This window comes from Rhopalosiphum padi, chromosome 2 (assembly GCF_020882245.1).
Source record: "Rhopalosiphum padi isolate XX-2018 chromosome 2, ASM2088224v1, whole genome shotgun sequence".
Lineage (NCBI taxonomy): Eukaryota > Metazoa > Arthropoda > Insecta > Hemiptera > Aphididae > Rhopalosiphum > Rhopalosiphum padi.
Window position 1 is genome coordinate 25,245,110 of NC_083598.1, and position 14,584 is coordinate 25,259,693.

Sequence of the window (14,584 nt, forward strand, 5' to 3'; positions counted from 1 at the left end):
GTTTATTACACACGTTTTATTAATTGATCATCACATGCGTAAACATTTCAAATAAAATCTATCAATTTTCTTGTACTTTTGCAACTTTTAATAGTAATGAATATCAAATTACGCATCGTTTGTACTAAAGAAAACATTAAATAGTTCTATATTTTCGTATATTATATTAGGTATATCTACTATATTTACACGGGACAATTATTATCCGTTCAATGAAAATAATAATAGGATAAGAATACATTTTACTCCGATGGTACCCACCTATTGGCTACTATCTGTTATAAGTAAATAGCGCGGGTACCTATATAGACTGTAGAGTAAATATTATATACTTAGTATATACTCTTGTAAGTTATTATGGCCGAATCATTACGGCGTTGCGTATATACAAATAGAGTGACGTTTCACTCTGTCCTGCATATTATCCACGTATTATAAGCATTGTGTTTAAATAGGAAGTAATTTATACTTACGCGTTACCTCGGGCAATATTGAGTTTACTATATATATATATATGTGTTTAAAAAGAAAAAATGAAAATAAAAAATACCTTCATATTTTAGACATGATTACATGAATGACAGCCTAGATACCTACTTAAACGTAAGATTTATTCATGGTTGAAGTTGAATGGTTATATTGTCAAAATTTGAATTGTTTGAAGAAATAAGGATTCCTAAATATTATATAATATACGCGCACGTATTATTACGATGCATTGAATTAGAGTCAAGTCAAAATTAACTGTTATTATTACTTGACTATTTATTATTGTTAATATACGATGCAATTATTATGCAAATAATAAAATATTTACATCAATTTTTTAAATAACTATTAATGCTATAATAATTTAGTGGACAATTGGATTATTTATTAATTTATTATTAACTATTATATAATATGAAATACAATTTATGGAGACTATTACTCGTACGTATAATTATTTTAATAAACCTAATATATTTATTGATTATTTGCTTTTTGTACTATTATTATTATGTTTTAACGATTCATCTATTATATGAATATTGAATACATATAGATTTTAAAAACAAAAAATAGGTAGGTATATTGATCTATATATGAGTTGTAAATATTTTATGAATATAAATTCTTGCACTAAAAAAAATCTATGCGTTGCCTTCATATTTAGCGATGACAAACATTATTGTTTAAGGATAAAGTTTTTTTTTATTCATTTTGTTCAGATTTTACTCAGGCCACAATTGTTTTTTTTTTTACAATTTATGTAATTCTGTTTTTATTTATGGCATCATTAAATATAAAAAATACAATTATAATTATTATTTTAATTAAAATTAAAAATATATTTATTAATTTATTATTTCATTCTAGATATACATCATGCTTTTGGGAGCACTTCGTTCTCTATTATTATTTACAACTTTATTAAGCAGTATACTTGCATTGGTTTTGTAATAGGTATACCATATTATTAATTGATCAATAATATATTAAGTAAATATGGGAGTTAATTACTCAACTATCAGTCATCATCATCGGAAATACATATCTATTAAACCTTTTAGTGAACTTTAAGAAATTGAAATTATTATGTTTGATACCATGTAAATTGATTATTTTTAATTTTTAAATACTTATTAATATTAAAAAAAAAAAAATGTATATTGGCGTATTGCATTCGGATATTGATTATTTGTTATAATACTTAAGTTTTACAGTTTTTACACTATATAATGCTGCCAAAACCTCAATTATTAACTATAATAATATTATTTATATTCATTATTGAAAAATCAGAAAATAACTTATTGTTTTTGAATTTTTGGCAAACATCTACCTAACATTTCATATAAAGTTTATAATTTGTATAATGTTAACGCATATGTAGAGTAATATTACAGTTTAACAGAAGGTAGTGTTAACAATGTACACTGATGACCATATAGTAAATTAAACTGTTTAAGCAATAATTTACCATGTCGAAAACTATCTATTCAATCCATGAAAAGTTATCACCATTTATTAATTATTGTTGTTATAACACAAAGTGTACGAAATAAATATTAATTTAATAAAGATAAGAAAAACTGAAAAATGATTATCCACGTCATTAGGTATGAAAAAACATCAGGTACCTATGGACGATGCAACATAATGGATATTAAATACATTTAAACATAATGCATAATAAATTAATAAAGTTAGCGTTGTTATGTTTACCTATGTTTATAAGACATTAACCATACAATATTATTATAATTTATAACCTTTAATATATTTTTTTTATTTGTTTGTTTTTGTTAAGAAATATAAATTTTCTTTTTTTTGTGTACAGTTTCTGTATACCACGTGTCTACTAAATATTAATACTATTTAACATTGTTAATAAAACGAACACACTATTGTTTACAGTGTTTCATACTGCACAATGCATGTGATGCGTTCGCGGTATTATAAATATAATAGGTAGCTATATAGGTGTATATGGTTAAAACCACACGATTGCGTAATCATATTGTAGGGTGTATCAACTATATAAAAGCGGGCTGAACAAACACGATTCTTGATGAGCTTTTGTGGAATATCGTTTTCCCACGCGCGTCCACGTGTTTAAATCGTCGCAGCTCTCTGCTCTGTATCCGTGAGAAACTTACGCTGTGCTATACACCGACGGGACACCGGGTATATTATAATTTATAATATACAGGGTGAATCGTTCAATCACTGCTGGATCACTGGATAGTTCAACCTACCATTCAGATTTTTCAAAACATTTATTAGTTTTTTTTTAAATTTATATTTGTTATAGATAACTAAATTATTTAAAAAAAAAAATTGGAATTTTTATCACAATGATTTATTTGGTTTTAAATTTATTTTAATGAAAAACAAATATTACCTGTATTTTATTTCATTATCTGTAGCTGAATATTTATACGAACATTTCGATGTATATACAAACAAAGTTCTGTCGTCTATAATAAATACAAATACTGATAATTTAAAAATAGTATTTCTTAAAATCACAAAAATCGACCGACAAAGATAATGTGGCAGGTTAAACGAACCATTCTGTACAACTGTAATATATTGAGCGCTTGCACGAGTAGCATATATATATGTATATATATTATATATATATAGGATATAGGTAGGTAACGTTGGACATAATACGTTGTAGGTCAGTACATTATAAAATATATATTATATGGTATAAGCTTATGTGTACGCGTGAACACGCATCGGAGGACGTGATAATAATTGTAGGTATTTCATATATCGTGAACGTTTATATTATGACCGTCACCCCTAAAAGTTTTATACCAAATCATAACCATTGCCCGCGCTTATCGAATATTATTATTACACATATTTTGAATCACCGAACGTTGATAATATTTAATGGTCTGACGTACATGTGCATTGTGCATAATACATCGCGTGACAATACCATTTGTAATGCGTCGTTGGACGTACGTCGCTTAGAAATAAATAATAGTATGAATGTTATACAATATACATATTATTAAAATATTGCTGAAGTGTACAGTTCGATCGCGTAAACCCTCCACCCGCGGGTCTTGTGAGATTAAAAAAAAAAATGCACACCGCAGCTGCGGGCTACGTTCGCAAACCCCTCGGGTAGGTTAGTCGGTAGCGACTGTCGCGCGAAAAAAAATTGGCCATGGAATAAAACCAAACGCGAAAATCTGGCGGTCTGCCAGCAGGATCTAATAACAATACTGCGGCTATTATAATATTATATACTGTTAACTCTTTCTTTTTTTTTTCGTGCAGTACGGATAAATGTGCGACGCGTCGCGAAGCGGTGTATATTCTACACAACACGCATATATTATAACATCATATTATATTATACGTTTTGTGTATTTGGGTATATTTTTTCGTTACAGTTATTAATTTCATTTACAATTTATTCAAATTTAAATATTATTATCTATATATTATGCGGTGTTTAGAAGGTTTATTTAAATTTAAGTAAAATTTATTATTTTACTATCACGAATAAGAATTTTATCGAAACAGTCTGTTAATTGGTTACTTAATTTTTTATATACATATAGCATAATAATATAAATTAATAATTTACCGTTTATCTACGTCTAAATGTAAACATATTTGAATACTTATTTGTTTTACAAAAATAATAATAATAATATGTGTTTTAGATAAAAGTAATTTAATTATATTAATTACTTTTACCTATTCTACTACAAACGTTTTGATGATAAGAACAATTATTAGAACCAATAAACAAGGTTATCAAAGAAATTATTAAAGCCGGTCGGAATCTGAAATAATTTATTTTATATAAATTGATTATAAGCCTATACAAATATAAATCTAGGAGTTTTATTATAGATAATAGATTCATTATTTTCATCATTAGTTTAACATTAAGGTAATAGGAATTACAAAAATAAGGAAAAATATACCGCAGATTAATTTTTCTACCTCAAGCCGTGCTATTACGCATGCACGTTAATAATCTATTTCAAGTCACGCACATAATATTATAAATATATATAATATGTGTGTTTATCAAAAGTCGGTTGAAATTGAAATAATATTTTCTCGAACTATAGATCAATAATAATATCTCTTCAGAGTGTAGTGCATACTATATGTATATAATATAATAATTTGATATATAAGTCTGTATTTATAGGAACTGTATTCTATACATAGTATATAGTCGTGGCTGCAGATTACAATATTTTGTACTGGGGATATCCACACGACATAATATATCATCGTGACCTATATAACACGAGATAATATAATACATATTATGTCATATATATTTTATAGTGGTAAATCACCTATTATAGTAGTAGTCATGTAACCTACATAACTACCGCAGGGTTGTGTATCGCCTTGTGGCCTGTGGGTGCATCAGCAATATAGAATTAATATAAACACGACTCGCACATTTAGCTGTAGTGAAAATAATATAATACGTCGACGTAATACCCCCATCGTCGTAGTATTTGATCATTCCGCGGTAGTATACACACGAGCGCGAATAAATATATTATATACATATAATAATCGTTAACTAGTCGTGACACGGTGACACAAGCGTGTGTGTTCCGCGGTATAGTGTAATTGTAGGTATTTTTGTCAAACGACGAATTTCAACTCGGCCAGATTTTACGGAATGTTTTTTTTTTTTTAAATATTGTTATCGTTTTGTATATTACCTCTGTTCGTGGAATCGTAAAAAAAAAACATAATAAATAATATAATACAATACAATGTAATATTAGTATTAAGACAGAGCGCAACATTGAACGCAACAAAGTAACATAATCAGTATATTTATAATATAATATTATTTTGTGTGTGTCAATCGCTGGTGCAGCTTGTCGCGGCGGAGAACGGCGTCGGTCGCCCACGCATCCGGCACTCGGCTATGCCAAACGGGGGGGGAGGTACACGTCACCTGGTCGCCGCCGTACCTGCAGAGTGTAGTACCAGTCGGTTGCGTTTGCTACGCGACCGGTCGCTTATTTATCGCGTCCGACCTGCCGCCGTGGAGGGGACGTGCGGCGGCGGCGGCGGCAACGGCGACGGCGGGTGCCGGGTTGTTCGTGCCGGCTGGTCTAGTTACCCGACCGGTGTCCTTCGTGCGCGCACGTACCCGTCCGGACATGTCGTGCTGGTGGTCGTTCGCCGATCGTCCGACGCCGTAGACCTTTTGTGTTTTGCTGCCGATCGCAGATTTAAATCACGAACGTCCCATCGAGTGCGGTACGATTATTGCGTCGTTGTGTGTTTTTTCTTTTAAATTTGTTTTTTTGACCATTTAATTAATTATCGTTCGATATTGTTGTGGTCGACGGACGCACGACGGCGCTGAAAACGACACGGCAAACGTCCTGCGTGGACGTCCGCGACTCCTCTCCGGGTTGGATTCATTCGGTCATGGGTGTGTTAAAGTGGCGCGAGAGGCACGGCAGTCGGCACAGCCAGAGTTCGGATAACGTTAAAGGACTTCAGGTAAACAGTGTAATATTGTGTTGTGTTATCTTCAGTGTATCCGTGTTTCATTAGGTCATAGAGATTACGTCTACCGGACAATAACAATAATAATTTACGATGTGGTCCAAAACCTATATTGTTGAGTACATGATGTGTAACACGTCCCTACACAATTCCAGTGTATACTTATTCTTAGTGCTCACGTGGCCTTTTTATGTACCGATTCCCTGCCAAAGTCGACCAAATTATGCGTTTAGGTATATTATTAATATGCCCAGTTCTTTTGCAATATTTTATATGTAGGTACCTATGCGTGACGTACGATTTGGATGACCCTGCATTCCGTCGTGCGATTTATCCTATATTCAATGTAATTTGGGTGTCCTCAAACACTACGAGCAAGCCAACGAAAGTTGAACCGACTTTCCTCAAAATAATATGACACTATTGATCGAAGACCTGTTTCGATAACTTCAACGTTTACGATAATTGTTGTTATACGAAACAAAAAAATATTTTATATAAATAATTGTCATCATTAGATTTTTCCAACGAAATCTGTTTTGAGTTTTGACACGACTTAAAATGTTTTCCGTGTAATCAATGTTTCCAATCAAAATCTGAATCTGCCGCAGCTGTAGTGGCAGACACATATAATAATAATAATAATAATAATAATATTAATAACACGTTATAATGTCACACCGTGACTTGCCTCACATTTTTCGTTTGTTGTCACACGGCGTCGCACAACGTACACCGACAACATTCGTGACGAGTTTAATCAAACATTACTGTATAATAGTATAGATCTATAGTACCTACAGCATAGATATACACAGACTGTACTAATAACGGACAGGGAAACACATAAATTATATGTATAATATATCTACCTGCATAGTATATGTATTTATTTATCAAACGCTCGACCTGGATTCGTAGTCTGGTGAATAAACACAGTGTATTACTTGAATAATAATTTCGTATGCTCAAATCGCGGTCCTTCAACCGATCGTCGCGGTTTAAAAGCGCGAGGTGTTGCAGAATATTGTGCGTTTTTTCCACTGCCATTCGGTTACCATTATATTTTAATACACCCGTTGCGGTATCCGGTATCGAGAGTGCACAAACACAATCGTATTGTTAAACATCGTATTGCGATCTATTCACATTAAGCGTTCGAATCAAAAACTTAAAGCCATTAAGTATATTATAAATACTACACACACATATATATACCTACATATGCGTACTATGCGTACAAAATGATATTTCCTATCAACCCCTATTATGTATAAATATTATATGCGTAGCTATAGTGCAGTGGGGTAATGTGTATCCGGCCGACGTTTCCCAGCTGCGCTAGTGCGCGTGTTTCTCACGTTTCGATTCTCACCATTGTCGTATCTCGCACAGAAGCTGATGTTCGCTGTTATGGCAATACTATAGTGTCGGTGAGTAACCAGCGAACTAGAACGACAAACAACTCACTAGTCGCGGATACAAATGATCTAGTACAATAATATAAAATGTAAACATTATGTACACTGTACAGTGTACAGGTAGGTATATACAACTGTATATGGCCGTATAGTCAGTATAGCGTGAACCGAGAAGAGAAACGATATATTTATAAAAAATAAAATAATAATGATAATAAAAAATTATCATTAGTATTGGGATTTCGGAGAAAGCCGATGGAGTGGCAAACTACTACTGTAGCAGGGTATATCGTGGCGTGAAAGGTTCATTTATACGCGAACACGTATTGTGCATTGTCAGATTTCGCCAACCAAAAGCAACAAAATAAACACAATAAAATATAATAATAATATTTATGGTGCAACATGCAGTATAATATTATTTAATATGGTAATACACCAGCAGTCTGCCGTAACTAGTAATCATAGTCCGTGGATCATCGAAAACACAAATATTTACAAAACCATTAATGCCCCTCCCCTCTGAAGTATATTATACATATTTGTGCATGTCAAAGTTTTCGATGCATGTCATCGGTGGATATATCGTATTGTAGAATTGTAGGGTTTCGTGCATATTTAGTCCGGTCAAAAAAACAGACCAGTTGTTTGCACAGTAGGTACGGGTTGAAATCCTACGCTCGTTTGTCGTTGTGTGTGGTGGAGAGGGTGGAAAGGTTTATTATACGTTCTAGCTTTTCGGCACACGAGACTAACACCTGCTGTTTGTAGTAATGAAGTACCCAATTAAGCAAAATTCCATTATCGAGCGAAGAAAACTGTCTATTTAGACGGTCAACGTTTTACGGATGCAAATATCAAGTGTCATACTAATTATTTTCTTCACGACTTGACAGTTGACAGGAGAGACTTGGCGCGCGCGGGTTATCAGGACATCCGAGACGATTGTACTTCAAAAACATCCGGCCAAATGTTGTGAGTTGTATATGAGTATTATACCTTCGCATACCTTTTTATAATATACGACGTATAATTGCCGTCAGCCGGCCATCGGGTGTTTTTATAGGTTTCGAATATTTTAACAATATTTTGATCTAACGTTTATAATAATGTGGAGAATTGTTAAACTAAAAATATAAAAATGAACAATAGGAACAAATGGGAAGTGTTGCCAGGTGGTTTCTTTCGTCGAGCAATTCATGTTCTTAAATGGAAATTAGCTAGGTATAGTCCATGATTTGGGAGCTGCAAAAACTATTCGTTATGTTAAAAAATACACGCAACGTTAATCCTTCTTAATACCGCATGGACAGTAACTGGATAAAGGGGAGGTACAAAAGAAGAAGATTAAAATGAAATATCAGTTGTGTGCAATAACTACTGATTCACAAGGGATTAATTTCCTTTTGTAGAGTTATTTTTAACGTACAATTGAATTTTATATTTTATATGGTAAGTTACTGGTATCCGAGAGATAAATTTAATCTTCCAAACAGCCGTTGTTGAAAGAGTTGTTCGTTTTATTGAACGTGTGCGTAAACCCCTACATACATTACGGTATATCACGTAAAATAAATATTACATTTTATTAATATTTACTATATATTTTGTTATTTTAATTCAAAATTATTGTATTTGTGCTGTGCAGATACCATATTATTATGTAGCTTTGCAAATTTCTATGATTTCTAGAACTTAGTATACCTATCATATTATGCATTAATATAATACTATATAGTTATATACTATACAGTCTCTTAGCATAGAATCACATTAGACTTAGACACTATCTTTGAACTGTAATAACAACAATAGTGAAAATTTAATTTCCTGTTGCAACCGGAGCCATAGATATAATATTATATTATTCAATGTATGTTGCATATATAATATACAATTATCTTTAATTATGCTTTTATCAATTTCCCGGTAGCCGTCGCTGAGTACCGAATACTAGCATAATATTATTATCTGTTTTCTATTGAACAGCAAAAGTCTATATTCTATTAATTATTATTATACCAACACTCAGAACATGTGTAATTGACTGATTGATAAAAAATATATCGATTTTTTTTTATTATTATTTACGATATAGGTATCTAATAATAATAACTAATTAAGGATTATATTGCAGCATTCATTCAGCGAATTAGAAAGTTTTAAAAACCACTGGAATTAAACACAAAACCAATCAAACATAATGTTATTAGGTTTTGTATTTTGTTCGGCGTTGTATGTTTAAAATAAAATAATACGTTATGATTACGGAAAATTCAATATTAAACATTCGAACTCGGTGGCAGTTCATTTATGTTGTTTTTAAATGTTATTGAATTATTGAACGTGTAGGTTTTAACAAAATATTTTTATGCTGTGTTCTAAATAACACTAAAACTAAATACATAATCTCAATTCAATAATTATTACGATGTTGTATATATAAAAAATATGTTTGAGTCAATTTTGTACAGTTTTTTTTTTTAAATTGTTTTAAACATTTATTTTAAAGGAAAATATACTTTTATTATTTAAAATAAAAAGTATAGGTACAAATCTATTATAAATGGTGTTCCATAAGGCAGACAATCGGTAACAAATAAAAAGAAAACTTTTCTCATTACACCTCACCAAGTAATGCAGAATAAGAAATATATTTGGTGCAGTTGTAGCACGATGAGATTCTTACTTAGTTTTTTTTTTTCATATATTTCTTTTAGTGTTCAGATATAGGAACAATTTCGTTTATCCGAGTTTCATAAATCATACACACAACATACAATCCCCCAGCATCGCTTTCCAGATGTCTTCTTATTAAAATCCCCCGTTCTCGCCTCCACCCATCGCCTCTCCTTTAAATATTGTTTCTTTTACGGTAGCGTTTCTCGGTTTCCAACTGTGCAATTTATATTTACAACACTGTCCCCCCCCCTTTCCACTGACACCCAATGTTTTTCCAAAACCGGAAAAATATACTTATACTCATATTTATACGTGTGCAGTATAATATTATAATGTATGGGGTTTTCTTATTTTTCTGTGCGTTCTACGTGCTATAAAACTGTTACACAATCATTTAGCGGGCTAGTGTGCTCTCTTGGAACTGCAACAGCGTTATAAAAAAAATATATATTGGCGAACTGTATATTACATATATTATATATTATATTTTATTCAGAGCGACGAATGCACCGCTCTTTCTTTGGTGACGATTACGTGCCCATGAATAATTCAACGTCGTTATGATACGCGTTCATTTCTTCTTGTACCCCGTACACACATCTGCAACATCGGGTTAGACTACCCCTTCCCTTCCCTACATCTCGTAGTCTTGTAAAGAAGGGATATTTAAATTGCAAAAGACTAGTTTCGCGCTACACCGGTAAATGCACGTCGCCCACAATAAGTCCGTTATGCGAGATCGCCGTTGTTGTAAACCGGTACAAGGAACAAGGAAGGATACACGAGTTTCTATATTATTATTAAAACATTGGTACGCATAATACTTACATAGACATTTGTTGGTGGATATTTGGTAGAATAAATAAATTTCCTTTCACAAATGTTATATTATTGGCTATTGCGTATATGAACACTGACTGTGATCTTGCAATTTATCCAAGAATATTTTTAAAAAAAACACAAGCAACTAATTTTTATCTTAATTTCTTATAAATGGTGCAATATTTCTTTATTACTATTATTTATCTATTATTATTATTTATTACTATATTATTTAATGAATTAAACAATTTTAAAAAGATGTATAATTTGTGTTGTATTGAACAAGCAATATATTTATTGCCTTCAAAACCCTATCCAACTCGACGTCATATGATATAGTATCATAGATGTATCATCATAATAATTTTATACATCAACGTGGCAACCGGCTACTGGTTAAAATAATAACACTATAAAAAAAAAAAAAGATACTTAAGTTATAATTATAATGATGACTAAATTTCAACGTCCACTAGATTGGTAATTTAGTAATAGCGTACATTAAATAATTTTTATTTTATTTAATCTGTGGTAATAGTTTATAAATTATAAATATCAATGTTATTGTATATTATGTAATATTTTATCTTTAGGTTTGTTGAAAAATTAATTATTTTTTAAAATATGATCATGATATGTTATTATGGCCCGTAGGTAAACTTTTCTGTGTCCCGCCGCAATCATAATAATTGATTAGCGTCGGCTTGTGGCATTGTTGCACGAACAGGTAAACCATATGCAATCGTAACAACAGTGAAAAAGCGATTTAGTATTTTTGATAAGGAAGAGCATATTTTTCAATCGTACCCAAATGTACATAAGCATCCGACAGTTTCCATCGCGGAAAAATAATATATCAGTTACGATAGATATTACACACGCGCTTTGCTCGTGACACGTGTACTTCGTGTGGGTATAATATATGTTTTCCTACCCAACTTAGGAAAAAAAATCCTATGGCCCTGTAATATGCGTAAAATGTCTGACCAAAATACTACTCCATACGTATAAATTGTATCATGGCAATATTTCACATTCACCCAAGTAACACAATATGGGAACTACACTTATTTTACTACTACCATTCATATGTATCATGCAGGGTACGTGCAATATTTTCGAGTTGAAACAAATTTTTAAACGTATATACCTACACGTCTATAGACTTTTGTACAAGTATTTTTGTTTTTCTTATGTTCATTAATCATTATAATAGTATATTATTTGTACATACATTAATGTCGTTTAAATATGTCGAGAATTGGTATATTACGAGGTATGTTATAAATTAAATATATAAACAAGACAGACAATTTAGAAGACACAATTTATTTGTATTAATTTTTTTGTTTTTATCATTTTATTCGTGTTCCCAATTAATACATATAAATATAAATAATTCAAAAATGTCACGTGGGTACACGCCCTCTCAAAATAATTATTTCCATTTAAATAAATGTACGTATGTAGGAACCTATCTAATTGCTGTGATTAAAAAAGTAAATAATGTTCATCTTGTGCAATATCTTTCGAGAAGTCTCTGTGTATAATATATCTATACTTAGGTTATGTAAAATCTTCGAGTTAAATTTTAATCAATTGTTAAATAATAAATATTCATAACGATGAAAAGATTTTTTAAAAATGTAAATAACATTTTAGAATACAAAGCATTGTTGCCTTGTAGAAACATTTCATTTTAAATATGAATTACTACTGAAAAAGGGACAAAATAAAATGTATTCTTTTGGGGCACTTTAAAGTGAATAACGAATGGAAAATGCCAACAACTACATAACCATTAACTAGCTTACCTTTTTAGTTTTTTATTATCTGACCAAGATACCTGAATTTCCTGTGTGGCACAGGAAATCGAGCTCACGGTCTAGTAACCAGGTAGGGGTCTGTTGTGTTTTTAAAATATTATCTTTGTTCCCATAGTTCGTTTTTAAACTAACGTTTAAATTATAATATTATTGTAGGTATGCACTCTATTTGAACGTTAGATACAAATCAAATAGTTTCGTGGAGAATTTAAAGTTAACAACCTCATTGTTTGAATTTTTTAAAGCCTAATGTTAAAAAAATAAGAAAAAAATCTAACTAAATTAATAAGTACTGAAGAAAAACAACTCATCTTGTAATAAACGTAATAAAAAAACCACCAGAGATAAATTAGGGTATAATGAATAAAAAAAAAATGTTAATTATCGTGAATTTCCATTTCAATGCTTAATGGAAACTTCACACAAGGACAGCGGGTGTTTGAGCATCATGTACATATAAGTATATAACTATATTATGTATACAATATAAATATATTGCATACAATCATTTGAAATGAGCAATGGTCAATTAGACTAGCATATACTTTATACTAATCATTTGTTTTACAGTTAATTCAATTTTGAATATAGTTGGATGGTTAATTTTAGGTTATAATAAAATATTATTAAGTATACAGCGCACGTTTCAAGGTTTTTTTTATATTATTATTTTCGATATCGGACATCTTATTATTGTAGTGTAACCGTCCTTCTAATATATTTATAAAGTTATTAGTTATAAATTATAATATAACATAATTATAACAATACTATAAATTATTATCATGCCGATGAATTCTAATAATATATAATATTATGATGTAATACGATTTAGTATTGTTATTATATATATATTTTTTTGTGAACCATAAGTAATTATATCGATTGTTTTTAGTCTTAATGATAATAAAAATTGTTATAAATTTGTTTACAGACATCAAGAGATGAGCGGACGAGTAGTGTACCTACGCCGGAAGCAGCCGGAAATGGATCCCGTGAACTTTTAGAGGAGACATTGAAGGGTCCTAAACCATATCCTAACATCGTTTTACCGACCAGCGGTGGTTTCTGGATTGATGGCCAGGACCAAAACGAGTACGAGCCTGCTGCTACTATCGGTGGAGCTTGTACGTGGAATAATAAAATCGAAACCGATGACACAGCCAAAGCTTATCGCAGATACTACATGGGAAGGGTAAGTGTTCTGCTTATCAAATAGAGCGTACTTATTTAGTTTGTGTGTAAACTATTATATTATTGTGTTATTATTTTTTTTTTTTGTCAGGATAACTCGTTCTTAGTTTTTAAAAATCTATATATTATAGTTATTATATTTACAAATAAAAGTAAAAATTGAAAATGTAATTAGAAAATGTATAAATATTATGAACGGTCCAATACAGATTAAAGGTCTACGGGCGTAGCTTAATCGTATTGCGAACATCAATTTTAGTATAAATTTGTAGTTAAAAAATAATATAATGATTTTGAAAAAAAAAAACGCTTTCCGTGTATTATCGGCGATGCACCGAATAAATTACGACACGACCGCTGCGGGTAGTCGATGTGCGTGGTGTATATATTTATAATTTAGATTAATTATTAGTAATTCATAATAATAACGTAATGGTAATAGTGGTACCTTCTGTCTAGTTCGATTTAGTCCAAGGTAATTGCCTTTTTTTTGCGCTTTTCGTATGCCCCAGACACAATTTATATTGTTATACGACCTCATAAATTTGAACGTGCGTTTTGCTGAAGACAGTGTCTTGTATTTACCATAAACCGTCGCGTATTTCCCGAGAATTCCGTTTT

General features: G+C 31.0%; 1 protein-coding gene across 5 annotated transcripts in view; it reads left to right on the top strand.

Annotated features, from left to right (window-relative positions):
- Positions 1–14,584, top strand: part of LOC132919191 (rap1 GTPase-activating protein 1-like) — a 157,739-nt gene that overhangs the window by 120,398 nt on the left and 22,757 nt on the right. For 4 of the 5 annotated variants that reach the window (XM_060980567.1, XM_060980568.1, XM_060980569.1 and 1 more), the window contains one exon: positions 13,704–13,964. In XM_060980567.1, coding sequence (XP_060836550.1) covers positions 13,704–13,964 — 261 coding nt within the window. Of the gene's footprint in view, positions 1–5,606; positions 6,013–13,703; positions 13,965–14,584 lie in introns of those variants that run through there. The other variant, XM_060980571.1, reaches the window with a different exon arrangement.